The sequence below is a fragment of the Oncorhynchus clarkii genome, chromosome 14 (genome assembly GCF_045791955.1).
Source record: "Oncorhynchus clarkii lewisi isolate Uvic-CL-2024 chromosome 14, UVic_Ocla_1.0, whole genome shotgun sequence".
Classification (NCBI taxonomy): Eukaryota; Metazoa; Chordata; class Actinopteri; order Salmoniformes; family Salmonidae; genus Oncorhynchus; species Oncorhynchus clarkii.
This window is the reverse complement of record NC_092160.1, coordinates 10,629,875-10,652,559: the sequence shown is the minus strand read 5'-3', so window position 1 is coordinate 10,652,559 and position 22,685 is coordinate 10,629,875. Positions and strand designations below refer to the sequence as shown.

Genomic DNA, 22,685 nt, shown 5'->3' with positions numbered 1-22,685 from the left:
GATGCAAAATATAATGATTTCTCTATTTTGAAAGTTACATATCTTAAAACGATTGCTGACAAGCAAAACATTTTGGACTATGTCCACAATGGACTAATGAAACAAATACCAAAATATAGTTTTTAGGTGGAATTTTCCTTTAAGTTTTCTTAGGGCATTTAAGCCCTGAACGATGCCTGACAGGCTGTGCCGTCTCCCAGGCTGTGCCAATCTCAAGACCACAGCCAATCGGATGCGAGCAACAACGCAGCTAACTTTGCTAGTATTGTGAGCGAGCTAGCTAGCTCGTAAAAATAAAAATAAAAATCTATGCTGATTGTTAGCTTGCATAACTGATGTGTATAATTGTAAAGGGACACTTCATGTTTTATGGATAATAAACATTTACAGTGGGTGAGCTCCATTCCTGACAGGCTGATCAGATTTAATTTCAGCCTCAGAGCTTAATCAGATTCAATAGCAGCCTCAGAGAGTGATAAATCAGGATGCTGCCTTGTTGGCTGTCTGCAAGGAGCCTTCCTTTGAAACAGCCTACAAGGCAACATCCTGTTTTATCAGCCTCTAAGGCTGCTATTGAATCTCATCAGCCTGCCAGGAATAGAGCTCAGCCCCTGGATCAGATATTAATTTGCCTATAAAGCACCTTGACAGCTAATCTGCCTGCAAGGAGCTTTACCTATGAAACAGCCTACAAGGCAGCATCCTGACTTATCAGCCTCTGAGGCTGAAATTGCATCTGATCAGCCTGTTAGGAATGGAGCTCACACACTGTAAATGTGTCCCTTAAAATGATACACATCAGTTATGCATGCTAACAACCTGCATAGATAACAAGCTAGCTAGCTAATAAGACTACTTAGCTAGCTCACAAGACTGGCCAAGTTAGCCGTGTTGTTCCTTGCATGCGATTGGCTGTGGTCTTGGGGGTGGCGCGCAGCCTAGAGACAGTGCTGCCTGTCAGACATCGTTCAGGGCTTAAATGCAGCCACAGGGCTCCTCAATGGTGGTTATCGTGCATCTGAACAAAGGAATGGATGATGTGTGGTACTTTTGATTATCTCGTGATCTCGACAAAACAACTTTTGTTATGTAGTGATCATGAGATAAATCATTTGTGATCAACATATGGGATTTTTAAAAACATTTTATTCAAATGTCCTCCTGTAGTGATAAGACCAAAACAAATCAAAGTAAATCAACCCATATTGGCTATGCACAACTTATCAACCCCTGACCCCCTTCCCCCCCTTAAAAAGAAAATACTTACTCAACCCTGTCCACATACTAAAATGCTGTACTATCAAAAAGTGGGGCCATTTTTTATAAGAAATAAGAAAATTACTAACTGCTACTTTTATTATAAGAAAATTAGTATTAAAGAAATGTAAGAAACATATTGAGAGGAAATATTACAGGGACTAGGGGATACAAAGTAAAAAGCCCATAAATTGTAGGTGACAGTGGCTGAAACTCCAGCAGATTACTCAAGGCATGACCGAGCAAATAAAGTCTATGAGAAGGATGTCCTCTATACCCTGTGCTTTTACAAACAGCCACCAACACACAAGTTACACTACTGTCCAACACTGACACATTCACTTTCATACAGTCCTATCAAACACACACCCATCCTAAGATGCATAAGCAGAAGACATGTCTCAAAAGACTCGGACGATAATGGTAACAATAGTATGACCCTGTGGAATCCATCACAGCAACCAAGTTGATTTGTTGTACATCAATGGGACCAGTAAATTAATTGCCTTTTGCTTACATTTCATACATCATTACTAAAATATCTCAAACTACATGGTATTCACTTTAATTTCAAAACTATTTGTAAGTGACAACGTTTGGGGATCACAATACAGAAAAATAAAAGGTTTGTTTCTTGAAAGATGCACTATGCAGAAATCGCTCCGCCATTTCCTGGTTGCTAAAATTCTAATAGCTTGCCTAATTTCAGTTTATGTGACAAAACAATCACGCATAGTGTAGAGAATTATTGTACCATCTAAACCACTGTGAAATATATTTTCCAGAACCAAAAATTATATTTTCAGATGGTGTATAAAATCAAAAGTAAAAGACAAAAATTAAACTTAAAAACAAGAAGCATAGAAATAGTGCACATAGAACAGATCTACCGCTTCTTAGACTTGCTTACAATGACAATGACGACAATTTTGTCAGGTTGCCAGAAAAGTTACATATTTCAGATTTAACTAATCACAACCTCACTCAAAATATCCTTGTGCTGCATACAAATGATTCAAGGCCCTGAAATAATCTAAATATGCACCCATTGCATTATGGCCCTCTTAGGGTATGTCATAAATGACAACTAGCACCGGTCAATAGAAAAATTTGTGAGAAAGAGAGTGCTTTATACAAATGAAAAGCTAAAGTATTCACATGGTTACAGTGAAATGATCAATAATGGATGTCAAACTCCATCTAGGATGCATTTCAGATGAAAAACTGGTCAACACAAAACACATTTACAATAAATGAAACCTTTTCTTCTGTCGTGATCAAGTATTTAAATACAAACTTCCTCTTAACACAAAACTCATCTTCAAAAGGAAAAAAAACATGAAAAATGACATGGTGCATCTTGCTATTGAATAACATGCTATAGTGTTCAATATTGGCAGTTTAACAACCTCAAACAAGACTATTGTTATGATATACATGACTAAAGATATCTTGTTTATTTCCATCTTAGAAAGTAAAATTCGAATTTATATTTTTAAGTGTTAAATTGCGAGTGGTATGGTTCAAAGACCCTTGTGTCAAGGATGCCTCGCGATCAAGAAAATGGCAAAACACGAGGGGCTGTTGGTTTCCAGTCTTGTATTTTAACATATAAATTCACCTAAAATAAATGTAATTCTGATGATTATCTGATGACTCACTTAAGGAAGATGTTTCCATTATTATTATTTTTGAATGACCCTGAGATTTGATCGCCACATCATCTGAGATGTGAATTCAGCATCACTGCTGTAAGCAAAATGTCCTCCATTGTGTAAATAACATGTGCAGGTTTTTACTTGGATTTAAATTTCACAATAATCAAGTCAAATTAACTAAGTGGCAAGTCAATTTGGAAAATCAAGTTATTATTCTTTCTTTCTTTCTTTGGCTCCACTTGCGAAGCTTATCTACACTAAAATGTTTTTTTTTGTCCCAAGCACCCCCTATCTGCCAAGTAATTCTTAGTGTTCTTTTGGTTATGTATAAAATCTACATGCATCTCATCTTTTACAAAAAATAAAAGAATATATAGAAAATGACCGTTCAAAATGATCTGAAATTGTTTTTCTCCATAACGTCCGATTAGTAATAGAAATATATTCATATATGTTAATATTTCACATATAACCTCCATCTAAATTGTATATTAAACTAGTCAAATATTTTACTTCTCACATGTTGTATTAATTTAATGAAAAAAAAGATGTATAACAAAGTTATCAGTGAGAAACTATTTCCACGTGAAGCCCCAGTTTCCCTTACTTTAAGGGATAGAACATCGCAGGAAAACATTACATGCAAAACCCTTCAAGAGGAGATCTTAACAATTTCCTTCAAGATTTCTTTTGAATTCTCCTGATTGATCTGCATAGCATGACATGTCTATTTACATAGCATGTATACAACCTTGCCTCTTTTCTTGATGAAATGATTCAACCGAACTTGGTTTAGTCTCTTATTTTGCCATTAGAGTACAGGAGCCACATGACAAGAATACTCCCAAGTGCCTTGGAACACAACCCAGTTCCGTAAAACCTTCAAACGGCCCTTAAAGCAGTGGAGAAAAACTGCTTTCAATGATATAACACTTTGTCAACCAAATCATTTGTTGGCAAATACAATTACCTTTGAATGCCCCCTGTAAAAAGCTCACAAATCACTTTTCTTCACATTGTTAGTGTAACTGCACATCAAGAAAATAAAAAACTCCACCAAAGTGTTTTCTACCCTGCCCTTTAGCACACACTGAGCGGAGCCATGAATGCCAAGCGGTAAATGCATATCACATACCCTGTACTGTTAAATGACTACTGACATAACTCGTAGTTACTTTGCAGCTCCGGTCTCGTCAATGAAAAAGAAACAGAAGCACATGTTTCGTACCACCAAGCGACCAAATTTTAGACTACGTTGGGTCAACATGCGGAGTCCAATGTAAAATCATATATCTTCAACTTGGTCTCATCCAATGACTTAACATCATCAGCCTTTGCTCGTGTCATCTTCTCAATATTTGAATTAAGGAAAGTCCAGAGGAGTGTGTTGGAACTTCATTCCCTCCATAGATAAAGATGCAGCAGCGTCATTTCATGTCCAAGTTGGCGGTTGTCGGTAATAGTTAACCACCTACAATTTATATGAAAACTGGCAATTTCTTCCTGTGTGCACTGTCCATTTAACCTTCAATATCAAAGACATCAAGGAAGTGTACCATATCAATCCTAAAACTACTTTGGTATAGTAATAATAGTCATTGTGATATTAACTTAAGAGATGTTAGTTGTGCTTCATCTTTTCACTCCAAATAAATTCTGTCATACTTTTCTCAAACACTCATAAAAATACGGCAAAGTCCCCAAAAGTTGCAACTGTTACTAGGGGGAGGGACATGGATGGCCCGTGACATGGATGTCTGAGGTCAGGTTTCATCAAAAGTACAAGCACAAAGGTTTAAAAAATTGCTTCGGAATTGGATCTTCAGCCAATAGGGAGATAAGGATTAGGAATGATTGCACCAGGTGTGTTTTTTGTTGAAGGTGTCGTTGAGTTTGTGTGTGATTGGGGATCCTTACCTGCAACAACAAGTAAAAGGCAAATGTTCAAATTGTAGTTCATGATGTTCTTGATTAATCTCCAGAACAAAGCAGTGGATACAGGAAGTGAGTGAGGGTGAGAGGGAAACAAGGGTAATCATGAAGAGGATAAAGAAAGCAATGGGTAAAGAAAAGGGTGGTTTAGTTGTGGAGTGCAAAACTACTGAGAGGTTAGAATCTGAAAGTATAATTTCAGCATACCTGGCTAACACTGCAAGGTTGCTGAGAAGTTAGCTGGGTACCCAGTTGTGGGCGGCGCTCTGCGTAGTTGCAGGGCCAGAGTAGCTTTGCCCACCTGGCACTATGGGGTCAAAGTTGAAATCAATGCCCTCTCCATCCATGAGGTCACTGTTGATGATGTAGTCCACGTCACAGTCCAAGTTCTCTGTGAACATCTCAATGTCCAAGTCGGTGGGCAAGCGGTCTTGACTTGGTAGGAAGGAGCTCGGCGTTCCGAACTGGCCCATCCCTGGCAGACCTCCTCCTATATTGGATAGGCCCCCTCCGTGGTGAGGCCCCAAACCTGGCAGCTGTGCATGCTGAGCTTTGAGGGCTGAGAGCTGTGGAGAGTCTTGGGCCATGCCTGACAGGATCATGCCCAGGCTCAGCTGAGAGTGCTGCTGTTGGAGCTGGGACTGCATCCTCATGGATGCCACAGTGTTTGGCTCAAGACCCTTCCCCAGCAACAGCTGGTTTGGTTTGGGCCGCCCTCCCACCATGGGCCCCCCCATGCCCATCATCCCCGCTACACCTGGACTGGGCATAAGGGGGTCCTCCTGGGTCATCATGAAATCACTGGGAGGCGGGGAGTCCGAGGTGAGCAACGCCTCCAAGCTGGAGGGAACATGAGTGCCATAGAGACCAGTCCCACGGGAGCCAGGGCTGGGCATGGGGTTAAAGAGAGAGTTACCATAGTTTAATGGTTTGGAGTTGTTATTGTTGCCACATTGTGTGCCTGAGGACTGTCCCCCAGTCTGGTTGGGGGCCTGGGAGATGTTGGATGGCTGTAGCTGACGGAAGGAGGGGAACCCGGAGCCCCGGGGAAGCAGTGTTGAGGCAGAGGGCAGAGGGGTGGGGGGAGCCGGTGGGGCTGTGCTGGGACTAGCCCCTCCCTGCTGCTCGGTCATCAGTGTCAGGCCATCGATCAGGTCCAGCTCCTCCATTAGTGTCTCAGTGAGGGTGGGGGGCAGGTTGCCCGTGGAGTAGCCCAGTAGACCTTCCTCAGGCAGGTCATCCTCATCCTCCTGCCCAGGGCCGATGGGGGACAGCCGGCCACTCAGGGTGCTGGCATTGGAGCTGGTGCGTGGGCGGAAGCTGGTCCACATGTCAGGTTCGTCTAGGCTACCACGGGATGAGGGGCTGCCGCTGTTTACCCCCCATTTGGGGAACTGCTGGGAGGAGTTGGGACTGTCTGCGCCCCCGTCGCCATCTCCCCCAGTGGTCCCGCCCAGGCCTGCTGCTGCCTTCTTGGTCTGCTTGGCTCGCATCCGGCTTTTCAGCAGTTTGCTGCTGTTGTCCATGGAGGCAGCACGGCGACGGGGGGCTTTCCCAGTCTTGCCCCCCTCTGGGTTAAGCATCCACCAAGAACTCTTGCCTGTGGACTCATTGTGAACTCGCAGGAACTTGTTGTGGAGTGATAAGTTGTGGCGAATTGAATTCTGAGTTAGAAGAAAGGGTGAGCGCAAGAAAAGGGGTTTTAAGATTGGTGCCTTGTTAAATTTTCAGAAAACATTCAACTTGGTTTGACGATAGATTTCAAGCAATAACTTCCATTATTCACTAATTAATGCAGTGTAATAATGTATCATGTGTTCACAGCAAATTGGCTGTATAACATGGTTCTAACAATGTGAATAACAATAATGATTAGCATGTTTTTTTACCTTCCACCCTGCTGAGCTGTTGCTATCTCCTTTATCTTTGAAGTAAGGCACAGTTTTCACCATCCAGTCATATATCTGTGCCAAGGTTAGACGCTTCTCTGGAGAGTTCTCAATAGCCTGACTAATCAGGTCCGCGTAAGACTGGTTCCCCCATGCATTGCGCCGGGATGATCCCTTTCGGGGTGTGGCTCCACCTACTCCGGCTACGACTCCTCCCTCTGTGACCACAACTTTCTCAGGCTCGGATATGATTTGCTGTTGCTCCTGCTTATCGTCGTCGGCGGGCGGGGTTCCCGCAGAAGATTCAGGGCCGTCCGCCCCCTCCGGTTTGACAGCTGAGATGTCGGGTCTGGGGAGCGGCCATGTGCACGACCTAGGTCTGCTTTGCGGCTCAAAATCTGGGTCAATCGTGTGTACCGTCAAACCCTCCATTGTAAAGTTTTGTTTGCTACAACTATCCTAAATGTAGACAACTAAGAGATGATACATAAAATAAATTGTCAAGGTAAATAATAGTGAGACAGATATTGAAACAAAATGTTTTTAAAAATCAAAATAACAATATTGTATTTTTGTAGGGTCGCAGGTAGCCTAGTGGTGAAGAGCGTTGGGCAAGTAACTGAAGGCTTGAATCCCTGAGACGACTATGTGAACAATCTGTTGATGTGCCCTTGAGCAAGGCACTTAACCCTAGTTGCTCCTCTAAACCGCTCTGGATAAGTGCATCCGCTAAATGACTAATGTAAAATGTAATCTGGGGACATGTATTTGTAATAGGCACACCAAAATGTAGGCCTATTCTTATCTAAGAAGGGGTCTATGTTCAAAATTAGACTATATTGTCTAATGTAATTATTGTATAACCAAAAGTTCTATATAAACTTCAACTATCTACACAAAAACGCTATGTTCCATTCTCTATTAAGGGGACTAGTAGAAGAGAGAAACAATAATCTGGATACACCAGTATAGCGGTGTTAATCCTGAGATTGGAGATTAGGGGACCCAAATAATCCCTTTAATAGTAACTATCATAAACCTTCCGATTTACATGGAGCAGAGGAGGGCTGGGATGACGGTTCCTTTGTTTGTATAAAAGAACAAAGAGAACTCGGGGAGGAATGCACACCAAAACATCTGGATTTAAATCAGAGACCAATACAATTGATGGCCCACATAACGTGTTACTGTGGGGTATATACTTTAAAAAAAAATATATATATATATATATATATAAACGTTTGTCTCGGTGGTTTGTTGTGGAAAATGTAAATATATTCGATGTTTATGAAGGTAAAAGTAACGTTAGCTATAAAGGTATTGCTCTCACAACACTATAAATTGAACTGACTTATTTCGCGTCTTGCTTTTAGCTTTAACATTATAACATAAAAGTTACCCTCAAACACATATACTTTTCAAATAACCCACAAATGAGGATGACCACAGTGGGTCTCTGTTACAAAAGAGCCGACTAGGTTTGCGGTGCCCCCGTCTGCACTTGTAAACAACGTGCTGTCTCGCTCCTTCGCACGTAGAAATAACCTCCCGCTTTAATAGAATACTGGAGTTGATATAATATTAGTTTGAACATTGATATCAAAATTCAAAGCAATTTAGTAAACAACAACTTTTTGATTTCAACATACATCTAACTGTCACTGCTCCCGTGAAACAATATTACTTAGAGTGAACACAAAATCTGGATTCATGGAGCTTGCAATAAAATACTCAAAGTAAAAAAAATCTGCAATATTTGATTATCTAAGCAATGACACGTTTCCTTCTGATGTCAAAACAGTAATGTTATGCTGGCTGTCGCTTCTTTGGCTACAGTACTAAGTAATTTTAGTCGACTGACAAAAATAAAATGTTGAGCGCAAAACCTTACTGAACAGTTTGATCATGGTGGTCTGTAAAACAAAATTAGAAGAAACAAATGGATCAGAAAGTCCGTGGTTTTCTGATTCAAGTTTTCACGCTCCTCCACATTGCGGGCAAGCGCGTGTCACCATCTGCCATGTTTCTTGACACGCAGCAGCACACGATGCTCGCGCGAGCACAAACCTTCAGAGTGTGCCTAAAATTGGATCAGTCCGCGTCTTGTGGCCAATTTAAAGCACGGTTCGTAATCCACGGGTTCTTGGAGTTTAGGCTCTCCCACCTCGGCTCGACTCCACACACCAAACGTAGTTTTTAAAATAGCGTGATAGCCACTTAAAGTTAGCTGCTGGCTAACTCCAGTTATTTCGGAGTTTAAAATCCTTTCAAAAGTCGGAAAAAAGGCTTCAGTACCTTCCTTTGGAATTCTCCCCCTTTCATTCGTTAGTTTCGCTTGACTTGTGGCTATTCTGGATGTCCAAATATTCATTCATCGTATATCTTTTTTTGTTTATTTTTGACTCGAGGCGAAGACTCCCTTCTGACGTCTGTTTACCACTGCCAGAAAACGTGTACTGCGCATGCGTGGTGAGGACTGCTGGGAAATGCAGTCAGTCATGTGACTTCTTAAGCACGAATGTAAACAACGAACGGCTGTCGAGCTAAAATACCTAAATCAGGATTGTGTAACATTTCCTAAAGTGTACACACTCCACCTACACACCTAAACCAAATCTGGAAAATTACCCGACAATGGTCAATCATATTTCAATTGCTCAAGTAGCACAGACTTCTAGGCTACAGATCTATTCAGCTCCAATCTTGTCTTGAAGCACATGCGTCCCTCTTTAATTTGACACTCAAACTTTCACCAATAGTCCCAGTCTATCGGTATACTGTCATAAAAAAGTAGGTCGTAGTCAGGTTACTTTAAAATTGCCATTGTTGTACAGTGACATTCAAAAATAATGATTTGTGTCCAGAAAGATCTGTGAAGATGATTCATTTCAGTGTGATATTATTTTTTCAAGAATATCGGTACCAACCTAGAAAAGCATAGGAATGTTCGATGTGTTCTATGCAACACGTTTCATTAGATTTTTTAAGATCAGCCTAAATCAGCATGGTACGGTGTGTTTATTTAAACAATAATCTGACAGTGTGCACAAGAACTACAATTCCCAGTGTATTTCAGAGTATAACTTTGTTTGGGGAGTGTTTATCGAATGCAGCGCGTGATGTAAGCAGAATAATAATACACAGTAGAGCTAGACCTATGTACAACAAAAATATACATCTGGTCTGATTTAAACTCCTGAAAGTTTTTATTTTGGAAACAATTATTTATTTATTTTACAACAGAATAGGCCGTCCTATAAATTTGTAAGACTTTAAAATTATAAACAGTCGTTCTCTTCATTGATAATATTTTAATCACATTTTGTCTGTATGATTATTGTTTTACACTCGTTTAATTTTGGCACAATTGTTTCATTCTCTTCTGCAATTGGTCAAGGTTAACGCCGGTAAATACTTGGGGTTTGCGTTTCCTCTGTTTCGATTGGCTGCGGAACAAGAACCTTCGCAATTGTATCGTCTTGAGATCAGCCGCAGCTGAAGCCGAACATGTCGGATCCCACTGTTGCAGATACTCGCCGATTAAACTCTAAACCACAGGATCTCACAGATGCGTATGGCCCCCCAAGCAATTTTCTTGAAATCGACGTTTATGACCCACAAACAATTGGAGTTGGCCGGAACAGATTCACCACCTATGAAGTGCGAATGCGGGTGAGTGTTCTAGGTTTGTACTAGCTTACAGTATTGAAATCGGGGCCGGTGATTTTAGTAGGGCCTAGTTTAGGTGACGCTAGTATGATGAGGGAACATGGGTGGGACGGTTTTTTCGAGGGACTGGACTTTTTGCTGTTCAAATGCTTAGTCTTTCACTTTTTTGTCATTTGAAATAATCGTTATATACAAATTCCTGATGCAGTCGTTACTAAGATGGCTACCACCAACATCAAATAGCCAGTATGTGAAATAACTGTGTTAGTTTGGTAGCAGTGCTTCTGCCAGATAACATAGTGACTAGCATGGGCTATAGCTCTTTTATTAAACTCTGTTGATTTCTGTAGGATGTATAAGCTTTTTCTCCAACCCAGAATAAAAGCCTGCACACCCTTGGAATCCCCAGGACCAAGATTGGAGAATACTGGGCCAGCTAACGCTCTAGTTATGAGATAGGCAACTAGCCACTAGGGTGTTAAACCTTCATGGTATTAGAAAGATCTGTTTGTACATGGGCTAGTCTCTTAAATCCCAGATCTAGGGCATGCTGAACAGAGACTACATGTGCTGAGGGATAGACACAATTTGCACAGTGTGTACTGGGCTCCCGAGTGGCACAGCGGTCTAAGGCACTGCATCTCAGTGCTTGAGGCGTCACTACAGACACCCTGGTTCGAATCCAGGCTGTATCACAAACGGCCGTGATTGGGAGTCCTGTAGTGCGGCGCACAGTGTCGTCCGGGTTTCGCCGGTGTAGGCCGTCATTGTAAATAACAATTTGTTCATAACTGACTTGCCTAGTAAAATAAATAAAAATATCTACTGTATACCCTTACTTACTACTACAAATCTCAACATATTAATGCAACAATCTCTGTGTTTTCCTACTCTAAAGATGCGGTTGCATTATAAACCATCCATTATCACTAGACACAGCACCACACACCAGTGTCACAAAACTGACCGTGTCACTGTGAATTCTGTACTGGAAATGCCACTCCTGGATTTCTGTCATTTAATGTAGTGATTTAATATACATATTTTTCACATGCAGACAAATCTTCCCATCTTCAAACTTAAGGACTCTGTTGTGCGGAGAAGGTACAGTGATTTTGAGTGGCTGAAGAATGAGCTGGAGAGAGACAGTAAGGTAGTTACACACTGCATAACTAATTGCTTGCATGTCGGACCGGTATAATACTAATCTAAACAGAAATGTTTAATACATTTAAAGTTTGTATGTGACTAAGTTACTGATAAGTTGTGTGCTTTCTAAAGATTGTGGTGCCCCCTCTCCCTGGGAAAGCTTTAAAAAGACAGCTGCCCTTCCGAGGAGATGAGGGTATCTTTGAGGAGTCCTTCATTGAGGAGCGGAGGGTAGGCTTGGAGCAGTTCATCAACAGGTGTGTATCGTTTGTCTATATTATTTCTCTCTGTATCGCTGTGTCTCCATTTCAGGTCATTATCAAATGACCTCCCAGCCCATTATCAAATTAACTCCCAGCCATCTGCCTTTGACTCCACTAATAATCAACTATGATTGCTATTTAACTGAAACCTGCTACTCTCTCCTCTATCACCAGACTTGCAGGTCATCCCCTGGCCCAGAATGAGCGCTGTCTTCACATGTTCCTTCAAGATGAGTCCATTGACCGGAACTATATTCCTGGAAAAGTACGCAAGTAGGATGGGCATGGTTGGGGTTCTGACTGGGTGGGTGTGGTGAAGAGGCTGGTGGCAGTAGGTGGGAGGGACTGGCTGATCCTTAACGGTTTCTATCAATCTCTCCCGGCAAGGGAATAGCATTTTATTTTTTACATTAAAGAATATAAATACTGTGTGTATATGAATGTAAAAAAAGTATTCATACCCCTTGACTTTTTCCAAATTTTGTTAAGTTACAGCCTTATTCTAAAATGGATTACATTTTTTTTTAACCTTATTGATCTTTAGACAATAGCCCATAATGACAAATCGAAAACAGGTTTTTAGACATTTTTGCAGATGTATTTAAAAAAAAACGTATACCTTATTTACATAGTTATTTATACTCTTTCCTTTGAGACTCGAAATTGAGCTCCGGTGCATCCTCTTTCCATTGATCATCCTTAAGATGTTTCTACAACTTGATTGGAGTCCACCTGTGTTAAATTCAATTGATTGGACATGATTTGGAAAGGCACACATCTGTCTATATAAGGTCCCATAGTTAGCAATGCATGTCAGAGCAAAAAACGAGCCATGAGGTCAAAGGAATTGTTTGTAGAGCTCCGAGACAGGATTGTGTAAAGACACAGATCTGGAGAAGGGTACCAAAAAATGTCTGCAGCATTAAAGGTCCCCAAGAACAGTGGCGTCATTCTTAAATGGAATAAGTTTGGAACCATTAAGAATCTTTGTAGAGCTGGGCGCCCAGCCAAACTGAACAATCAGGAGAGAAGGGCCATGGTCAGGGAGGTTACCAAGAACCCGATGGTCACTGACAGAGCTCCAGATTTCCTCTGTAGAAGAACCTTCCAGAAGGACAACCATCTCTGCAGCACTCCACTAATCAGGCCTTCGTGGTAGTGGCCAGATGGAAGCCACTCTTCAGTAAAAGGTACATGACAGCCCGCTTGGAGTTTGCCTAAAGGTCTCCGACCATGAGAAACAAGATTCTCTGGTCTGATGAAACCAAGATTGAACTATTTGGCCTGAATGCCAAGCGTCACGTCTGGAGGAAACCTGGCACCATCCCTATGGTGAAGTATGGTGGTGGCAACATCATGCTGTGGGCATGTTTTTCAGTGGCGGGGACTAGGAGACTAGCTGGGATCGAGGGGAAGATGAAATGAGCAAAGTACAGAGAGATCCTTGATGAAAACCTGCTCAGGAAGGTTCACCTTCCAATAGGACAACAACCCTAAGCACACAGCCAAGACAACGCAGAAGTGGCAATGGGACAAGTCTCAATGTCCTTGAGTGGCCCTGCCAGAGCCTGGACTTGAACCCGATCAAACCTCTGGAGAGGCCTGAAAATAGCTGTGCAGCAACGCTCCCCATCCAACCTGGATCTGCAGAGAAGAATGGAAGAAACTCCCCAAATACAGGTGTGTCAAACTTGTAGCGTCATACCCAAGAAGACTCGAGGCTGCCAAAGGTGCGTCAAAGTACTGAGTAAAAAGTCTGAATACTTATGTAAATGTGATTTCAGTTTATTTATAATAAATTAGCCAACATATACAACATTTTTGCTTTGTCATTATGGGGTATTGTATGTACATTGAGGAAGAAGGAAAAAACGATTTAATCAATTATAGAATTAGACTATGATGTAACAAAATGTGAAAAAAGTCAAGGGGTCTGAATACTTTCCAAATGCAGAGTATATGTATTTACACTACAGTTCATAAGTTTGGGGTCACTTAGAAATGTCTTAGTTTTTAAAAGAAAAGCAAAAACAATTATCCATTGAAATAACATCAAGTTTGTCGGAAATATTGTGTAGACATTGTTAATGTTGTAAATGACTATTGTAGCTGGAAACGGCTTATTTTTAATGGAACATCTACATAGATGTACAGAGGCCCATTTATCAGCAACCATCACTCCTGTGTTCCAATGGCATGTTGTTAGCTAATCCAAGTTTATAATTTTAAAAGGCTAATTGATCATTAGAAAACTCTTTTGCAGTTTTCTTAGGTCAGTTGAAAACTGTTCTCATTAAAGAATAAATAAAACTGTCCTTCTTTAGACTAGTTGAGTATCTGGAGCATCAGCATTTGGTTCGATTCCAGACTCAAAATGGCCAGAAACAAGACCTTTCTTCTGAAACTCGTCAGTCTATTCTTGTTCTGAGAAATGAAGGCTGTTCCATTTGAGAAATTGCCAAGAAACTGAAGATCTCGTACAACGGCGTGTACTACTCCCTTCACAGAACAGCGCAAATTGGCTCTAACCAGAATAGAAAGGAGTGGGGGGCCCCGGTGCACAACTGAGCAAGAGGACAAGTACATTAGTGTCTAGTTTGAGAAACGGACGCCTCACAAGTCCTGAACTGGCAGCTTCATTAAATAGTACCCACAAAACAGCAGTCACAATGTCAACCGTGAACTGCGTTGTTGGTTAGGGGCTCGTAAGTAAGCATTTCACTGTAAGCATTTCACAACACATGTTGTGTTCGGCACATGTGACTTATAAAATTTGATTTAAAAAGGCGAATCCTGGATGCTGGCCTTCTAGGCGGAGTTGCAAAGAAAAAGCCATATCTCAGACTGGCCAATAAAAATAAAAGATTAAGATGGGAAAAATAACAGACACTGGACAGAGGACGATTGGGAAAAAAGTGTTATGGACAGACAAATCTAAGTTTGAGGTGTTCGGATAACAAAGAAGAACATTTGTGAGATGCAGAAAAAATGAAAAGATGCTGGAGGAGTGCTGGACGCCATCTGTCAAGCATGGTGGAGGCAATGTGATGGTCTTTGGGTGGTGAAGTGGGAGATTTGTACAGGGTAAAAGGGATCTTGAAGAAGGAAGGCTATCACTCCATTTTGCAATGCCATGCCATACCCTGTGGACGGCGCTTAATTGGAGCCAATTAATTGGAGCCAATCCTCCTACAACAGGACAATGACCAGGACAATGACAGCTCAACTATGCAATAACTTTTTCGGGAAGAAGCAGTCAGTTGGTATTCTGTATCATGGAGTGGCCAGCACAGTCACCGGATCTCAACCCTATTGAGCTGTTGTGGGAGCAGCTTGACCGTATGACGTGCCCATCAAGCCAATCCAACTTGTGGGAGGTGCTTCAGGAAGCATGGGGTGAAATTTCTTCAGATTACCTCCACAAATTGACAACTAGAATGCCAAAGGTCTGCAAGGCTGTAATTGCTGCAAATTGAGAATTCTTTGACGAAAGCAAAGTTTGAAGGACACAATTATTATTTAAATTAAAAATAATCATTTATAACCATGTCAATGTCTTGACTATATTTCCTGTACATTTTGAAACTCATTTCATGTATGTTTTAATGGAGAACAAGGATATTTCTAAGTGACCCCAGACTTTTGAACGGTAGTGTATGTGTGTATATACATATCTATCTATACAAAAGTATGTGGACACCTGCTTGTCGAACATGGGCATTAATATGGAGTCGGTCCCCCCTTTGCTGCTGTAACAGCCTCCACTCTTCTGGGAAGAATTTCCACTAGATTTTTCAACATTGCTGCAGGGACTTGCTTCCATTTAGCCACAAGAGCATTAGTGAGGTCTGGCACTGATGTTGGGTGATTAGGCCAGGCTCGCAGTCAGTGTTCCAATTCATTGCAGAGTTGTTTGATGGGGTTGAGACCAGGGCTCTGTGCAGGCTAGTCAAATTCTTCTACACTGATCTTGACAAAACATTTCTGTATGGACCTCAGTTTGTGCACGGGGGCATTGTCATGCTGATTTTATACACCTGTCAGCAACGGGTGTGGCTGAAATAGCCAAATCCACTAATTTGAAGGGTTGTCCACATACTTTTGTGTGTGTGTGTGTAAATGTGTAGAATTATATGATAATTATGCATAACATACCTGCATGATATTTCTTGTGTATATGTGTGTGATTTGTTTCATCAATTTTAAATGTAAAAATTAAGGAATAGTGTATTTAGCAGGGGGATGAAAGGGTTGTTCTGAAATGTCAGAGATTACATTTTTCAGTGGTTTAAGGTACCTGAAATCACTGTTCTGTGTCACACGTTTTTGTGTCTTACAATGTCTTTCCCCTTTTCTTAGGTGTGAATAAGGTAAGGTTGCTTTTTATTCGTACTAATACCATTGTGATAATCCCCCCCCCCCCCCCCCCCCCCCCCCCCCATAAAACAAAAAAAACAACTCAGATTTGGTATAGCACATACAGTGGGACAAAAAAGTATTTAGTCAGCCACCAATTGTGCAAGTTCTCCCACTTAAAAGGATGAGAGAGGCCTGTAATTTTCATCATAGGTACACTTCAACTATGACAGACAACATTAGAAAAAATATCCAGAAAATCACATTGTAGGATTTTTAATGAATTTATTTGCAAATTATGGGTGGAAAATAAGTATTTGGTCACCTACAAACAAGCAAGATTTCTTGCTCTCACAAACCTGTAACTTCTTCTTTAAGAGGCTCCTCTGTCCTCCACTCGTTACCTGTATTAATGCCACCTGTTTGAACTTGTTATCAGTATAAAAGACACCTGTCCACAACCTCAAACAGTCACACTCCAAACTCCACTATGGCCAAGACCAAAAAGCTGTCAAAGGACACCAGAAACAAAATTGTAGACCTGCACCAGGCTGGGAAGACTGAATCTGCAGCTTGGTTTGAAGAAATCAACTGTGGGAGCAATTATTAGGAAATGGGAAGACATACAAGAACACTGATAATCTCCCTGGATCTGGGGCTCCCCGCAAGATCTCACCCCGTGGGGTCAAAATGATCACAAGAACGGTGAGCAAAAATCCCAGAACCACACGGGGGGACCTAGTGAATGACCTGCAGAGAGCTGGGACCAAATTAACAAAGCCTACCATCAGTAACACACTACGCTGCCAGGGACTCAAATCCTGCAGTGCCAGACGTGTCCCCCTGCTTAAGCCAGTACATGTCCAGGCCCATCTGAAGTTTGCTAGAGAGCAGTTGGATGATCCAGAAGAAGACTGAGAGAATGTCATCTGGTCAGATGAAACCAAAATATAACTTTTTGGTAAAAACTCAACTCGTCGTGTTTGGAGGACAAAGAATGCTGAGTTGCATCCAAAGAACAACATACCTACTGTGAAGCATGGGGGTGGAAACATCATGCTTTGGGGCTGTTTCTCTGCAAAGGGACAAGAACGACTGATCCGTGTAAAGGAAAGAATGAATGGGGCCATGTATCGTGAGATTTTGAGTGAAACCTTCCTTCTTCCATCAGCAAGGGCATTGAAGATGAAACGTGGCTAGGTCTTTCAGCATGACAATGATCCCAAACACACCGCCCGGGCAACGAAGGAGTGGCTTCGTAAGAAGCATTTCAAGGTCCTGGAGTGGCCTAGCCAGTCTCCAGATCTCAACCCCGTAGAACATCTTTGGAGGGAGTTGAAAGTCTGTGTTGCCCAGCAACAGCCCCAAAACATCACTGCTCTAGAGGAGATCTGCATGGAGGAATGGGCCAAAATACCAGCAACAGTGTGTGAAAACCTTGTGAAGACTTACAGAAAACGTTTGCCCTCTGTCATTGCCAACAAAGGGTATATGACAAAGTATTGAGAAACTTTTGTTATTGACCGAATACTTATTTTCCACCATAATTTGCTAATTTAATTAATTAAAAATCCTACAATGTGATTTTCTGGATTTTTTTTCCTTCTCATTTTGTCTGTCATAGTTGAAGTGTACCTATGATAAATTACAGGCCTCATCTTTTTAAGTGGAAGAACTTGCACAATTGGTGGCTGACTAAATAATGTTTTGCCCCACTGTATCTGTCTTCGCTTCACCTCTACTTTCTCAATCAGCACCTGGCCAATGTTCTCCTTTGTTCATTTTCTCTGCGTAAATGCAAGTGTAACTGTTGGCATGATCTGGTTGCATGCATGGGGTAATCTTCACAATTCATCTTTAGTAGAGAACGTAGTTACTTCCCCTTTTGACTCAAACCAGTCATGCAGGCTTTCAAGGGGGCACTAAGTGAGACCTAGAGGGCGGTATCTAACATACTGTATATCATGCAGACCTTTTCATTGTTTTGCTAACCATGGTTGGTATCTCACCCATAGTTTTTTTTTTATGACAAAATACATTGAAGTAGCAGTGTACATCAACTGCTCTCATCTCCAGCACCCTAAAGTCTGCGTCTAATACAGTACACCGATACTGGTAACGCAATTGCTCTATTTTATCTTTAACTAGGCAAGTCGGTTAAGAACACATTCTTATTCACAATGACTACCTAACCCGGACGATGCTGGGCCAATTGTGCGCCGCCCAATGGGACTCCCAATCACAGCCAGTTGTGATACAGCCTATGAATCACTGACTAGTTTTTCAATCGTGATTTTTCTTTTTAAGTATTGATTTCAAACGGCCAATACTTCGTCATTAATGGGTCAAATGGAACATACCCCTAAAATCATGTCACTTATTTTTCTTTGATAGATTGTTAACCCAGCCATAGCATTGGAGCCTAAAACTAACCTACACACACCGACCCTACTCTTTTTTTTCTCTCTCTTCCTAGTAGCTACTATGTTAGAACATTACTGTTCAACAAGTAAAGCCTATGTGCCTTTTTTTTTGTTTAGACTTTTTAAAGACTTGGTCTACAAAGTGTAGCAAGGCTATAAAGGTAACTGTAGAAATGGCAGCTAATGTTCAGATTCTAATGAGGCCATGAATTACCTGTGAATTGTTTTCCTTTCTATAGCAGCCCGGGGATGAAAATGATGATCTACTCAGCCCCCCCTCCACCCCTACACCCCCTGGCTGTTTGGCTTTATCACTAGAGCTCACGTTGCCTCTTCCACAGGGGGCCTCCCCTCACATCCTCCTTAACACCTGCATCTGTGTTGGAACGCTCTGTAAATATGATGTACATATATACATATCTTATTTGTAATCTATGTCTGGGGAAGCTGTCAGGATACTTACATGCAGAGCATTTAACTTGTAGCAGATGTTTGAGGGTGGAGAAGGTGAATTCATGAAACGAGTGAGTTAGTAAGCTACCTTTTGAAACAAGAACATTTTCTACTTGACTTTAGGCTGAGTCATTAAGGCTAAGGATTAGTAATAGTTAACACCAAATTAGAGAATACTGCGTTGTTTCAGTAACAGAAGTTTGCTTCCTAACTCATGAATTTTGCTTGGTGAAGTAGCATTTGGTGTAAATTTCTCATGTAAAAATGGCAAAGGCTCTGAATACTTATTCGAGAGCCCCTAGTTTTTCTTAGTTATAGAGATTGATCTCTAGATTTTCAAAGGGAAACCTGGCCCACCTGACTTGCCAAACACAAAGAAAACAATTATATTACGTTCCATTAAAATACTATTTTATTCATGTATATGTACTTGACAATTCATTAGTGAATCTTGATTGAGGAATGATTCCACACTAGAATTGTATTTTTGCGAAGAATTATGATAGAGTTTTCGGGGACAAATATTCATACAATCTCAATTGTCATCAAAGATTTCCATGGCACTTGCTGCAATAGCAGGGATGTTAACGCCGATCTTCTTGGGAAAACTCCCAACCTAGCTTCTCACCACCGTGGCCACATAATCGTTCTAAACATCTCTTCTCTACTGCAACACTATTGTAGGTTTTTTTTTGTTTTAACTTGTGAAATAAAGGTTGATCGATGGCAGAAAAGAATGTCCAGCAGGATACATATCTTTACACTTGCTGATCCAGGGTTGTGTCTCAGAAGGAAATGTATGCAGTGTTTTGGTGAAGCTGTTCACTCTGATCTGTTGAATGTGTGGGGTGAGGCTGATTGTACAAAGATCGGCCCTCTCAGTCTGATTGCCCTGCAGCCCTGACAATCACCCTTCACACCACTGTTTATCCAACCAATCGGTGCTTGGATGCGAGAAGAAGCAAGTATTGCCTAATGTCTATACAGAATTATAGGGGCCTCTAGTGGCCAAAAGGCCGTATGGGCATGGGCAGCTCCATTGAGGGCTTCCATCATTTTAATGTAGTCAATTGGGTGGGACTTCCAACTTCATTTGCTGATCCCTCTTGGTAACTTTGCTGGAGTCATGTCTTACCGGGTCCTCGAGTGATCAGCTAAATTGTGAAGAAAATTGACATCTTCAAAATGGAGATCGCCTCAATGGAATTGCCCATGCTGTGACAGAAGACACTAACAGAGATGAGTCCATCTATCTATGGTAATGGCAGACAGGAAAACATCATATCTTAAAGGTGTTGCTCATCCATTGAACCTAACCACACAACCATAAAGAACTATCTCTAATGGAAACAGCTGTGTGTTGGTGACAAGACAAGTGCTCAGTATGGGCCTGAACATCTACCCTGACAGCACTATAGTGGGCAAACCAAAACCAATCAGCATTAAATGTACATGCATAGCCAACTGCTCAGAAAAGCTCCAGGCAAACTTTTTTTTTTCCTGGTCCTAGTTCTTGCTGGATTTAGCGAGCAACAATTTTTTTCACTGATGCAGCCGGACATTTTTGGTAATCAAGCAACAAAGACAGTCCCTGCTGCCCTGTGATTGTACTGTGCCTTCCTCTGTCTGACATCCTCTGCCTCACCTCAACAAAACGAATGGCTACTCGCCAAACATTTAATTGGGGTTTTATATGTTCATGTGTATTTTCCCGACATTCAAATACATAAAGGCTGATTGTTGCTTATTGTTTTTTTTATTAACGTTATTGGCCACAGTGTAATGTTAGTTTATTAAACCATTCTGAAAATATATCAACACTGGTTTTCTCATTTGACTTTCCCCAATTAGTAGTCTTTCAATTATCAAGACCTACCATTGGTCAAGAAGAGAAAAGGCAAGGAAGCGACCAGACTGGAGGGAAAGAGCCTAGCCCAATATGGCAGAGTTAAGATCTGATGTAATTGGTCAAAATGCCAATTAGTGGAAAAAAATCCAGACTTGGGTTTCCTGTGTAAATGCAACCTCTGACTAATTATTAAATGAATGAGACAAAGTCTAAAGACGTTTGCATACATAGGTTAGGTTTGCTCTTGGCAGATCTAGGCTAGGCAAACGTCTGTGTTTATACTCCCTAAAAACCTTTTAATTTGAAAAACAAGGAAAAAGCGGCAATATTATTGTTTGTTCATCTTGAGCCACCTTAGCAACAACATAGTCAGAAACACTTCTTCGAAATAGTCTGAATTAATCTAAAGTAAATCAAGAAATCTGTCATTAATTTTTACATTTTTGCTGAGGTCTTAGTCGAGCAATTTTACATCTACCTCAGATCTTTGGTGCAGTATTTCTTAAGTGAAATATGCATGAAAACTAGTCGTCTCTCATTGAAGGACAACAAACACTATTTCTCAGTCTTATTAGGAGTAGAATTTATGACCAATCACCAATGAAGGGGTGTTGACTTCCACTACCAAACTCGACTTACCTCAAGAAAAAATGTGTACCAACAGCGAAGACTAAAATGAACAAAAATGTTGCCAAATTCTATCCAAATATATGCCAGAACTGTTTAGATTGGGAAGCATATGGTAAACTTAATGCTGCGTTCACATGCTAGTCGGAACTAGGAAACTTATACACACGTGCCACATTCAACGAATCAGCAAGTTAGACATGTCTGAGTTCCTATTAGCATGTGAATGTGACATGGTCCAATAACAACCTGCTAACAGCATGTGTACCGGGTCCCAAGCTACATTCATAATCAGTAGACTGTTTGCGTCGCTGAGCAGTGACCAAGAAACTATTAGCTGTGTTCAAGAGCATCAAAATGGTGATGTATCATGGGGAAATTATGGCTGACTGATCAATAAATAATACTGAGTAGTTATTTATGATTCAGGGTGATTTATAGATAAGTCAGTTTTGACTTGTTTTTAAAGTCGGCTGCAATGTTGAACGCGCCCATTAAATCCAGTTTTTAGATGCTACCTCCCCCAATCAAACATGGGTTCCATGTTGTATTCTCACTTTGCATGCACACCTGTTTATCTAGGTAATCAGCCATCCAATGAGGGCACCATGCTGCCCCGGATGGGAAGTAGAAGAAACGTGTGCAAATGCTAGAACAAAACATTGCCATCCATATTACATTTTATTTGGGGAGGGGGTAGCATCTAAAAACTGGATTTAATAGTTGCTTGTTTTCTGCTCAGCGACACAAACTGTGATTATCCAATTGAAACAGTGTACTGATTATAGATGTAGCTTCAGATGTGGTGGGACACATGCTGCAAGCAGGTACAGGCATTGTACAATGACTTATCTTGCATGCTGTCACTATGGAATGTCTTTATTCATGAAAAAAAAATGTATTTAATATTGGGCTAGAAAAGAGACATACCTGGTGTAATAGCATTCAATATTTGGAATATTACTACTACTATTACAATGTAGGAGATAAAGACATATATCCCATTTGTTAAAGATACATTCAAGTAATGTTCACCATGTTTTTTTACGGAATTGAGAGAATCTACTGCACATTATTTTCATTTATACAGCGGGTGGGTCTAGTCCTGAATGCTGATTGGTTAAAATCGCATTCCAGCCAGTGTCTATTCCACAAGTTAC

General features: G+C 41.0%; 2 protein-coding genes across 2 annotated transcripts; one reads left to right on the top strand and one right to left on the bottom strand.

The window, feature by feature from the left end:
• Positions 1 to 1,131: 1,131 nt before the first annotated feature.
• On the bottom strand, positions 1,132 to 9,194 carry LOC139366256 (forkhead box protein O4-like). Its single transcript, XM_071103530.1, has 3 exons — positions 6,737 to 9,194; positions 5,055 to 6,511; positions 1,132 to 4,832 (listed from the first exon to the last, which is right to left on the bottom strand). Exons 1-2 carry the CDS (start codon positions 7,166 to 7,168, stop codon positions 5,084 to 5,086), a joined length of 1,860 nt encoding a protein of 619 aa, XP_070959631.1. The 5' UTR covers positions 7,169 to 9,194; the 3' UTR covers positions 1,132 to 4,832; positions 5,055 to 5,083.
• A 653-nt stretch (positions 9,195 to 9,847) lies between these two features.
• LOC139366255 (sorting nexin-12-like) lies at positions 9,848 to 19,421 on the top strand. The gene is made up of 6 exons (XM_071103529.1): positions 9,848 to 10,000; positions 10,134 to 10,408; positions 11,463 to 11,558; positions 11,687 to 11,811; positions 11,992 to 12,090; positions 18,836 to 19,421. Exons 2-6 carry the CDS (start codon positions 10,244 to 10,246, stop codon positions 18,912 to 18,914), a joined length of 564 nt encoding a protein of 187 aa, XP_070959630.1. The 5' UTR covers positions 9,848 to 10,000; positions 10,134 to 10,243; the 3' UTR covers positions 18,915 to 19,421.
• Positions 19,422 to 22,685: the final 3,264 nt, after the last annotated feature.

What these genes read in the sequence shown, in the direction of transcription:
- LOC139366255 (XM_071103529.1), top strand. Translation starts at nt 10,244, where the DNA reads ATGTCGGATCCCACTGTTGCAGATACTCGCCGATTAAACTCTAAACCA. An exon ending in CCTATGAAGTGCGAATGCGG is followed by an intron (nt 10,409 to 11,462) that starts GTGAGTGTTCTA and finishes TTTCACATGCAG; the next exon opens with ACAAATCTTCCCATCTTCAA. An exon ending in ATTCCTGGAAAAGTACGCAA is followed by an intron (nt 12,091 to 18,835) that starts GTAGGATGGGCA and finishes TCCTTTCTATAG; the next exon opens with CAGCCCGGGGATGAAAATGA.
- LOC139366256 (XM_071103530.1), bottom strand. Translation starts at nt 7,168, where the DNA reads ATGGAGGGTTTGACGGTACACACGATTGACCCAGATTTTGAGCCGCAA. An exon ending in ACAGCTCAGCAGGGTGGAAG is followed by an intron (nt 6,512 to 6,736) that starts GTAAAAAAACAT and finishes CTTCTAACTCAG; the next exon opens with AATTCAATTCGCCACAACTT.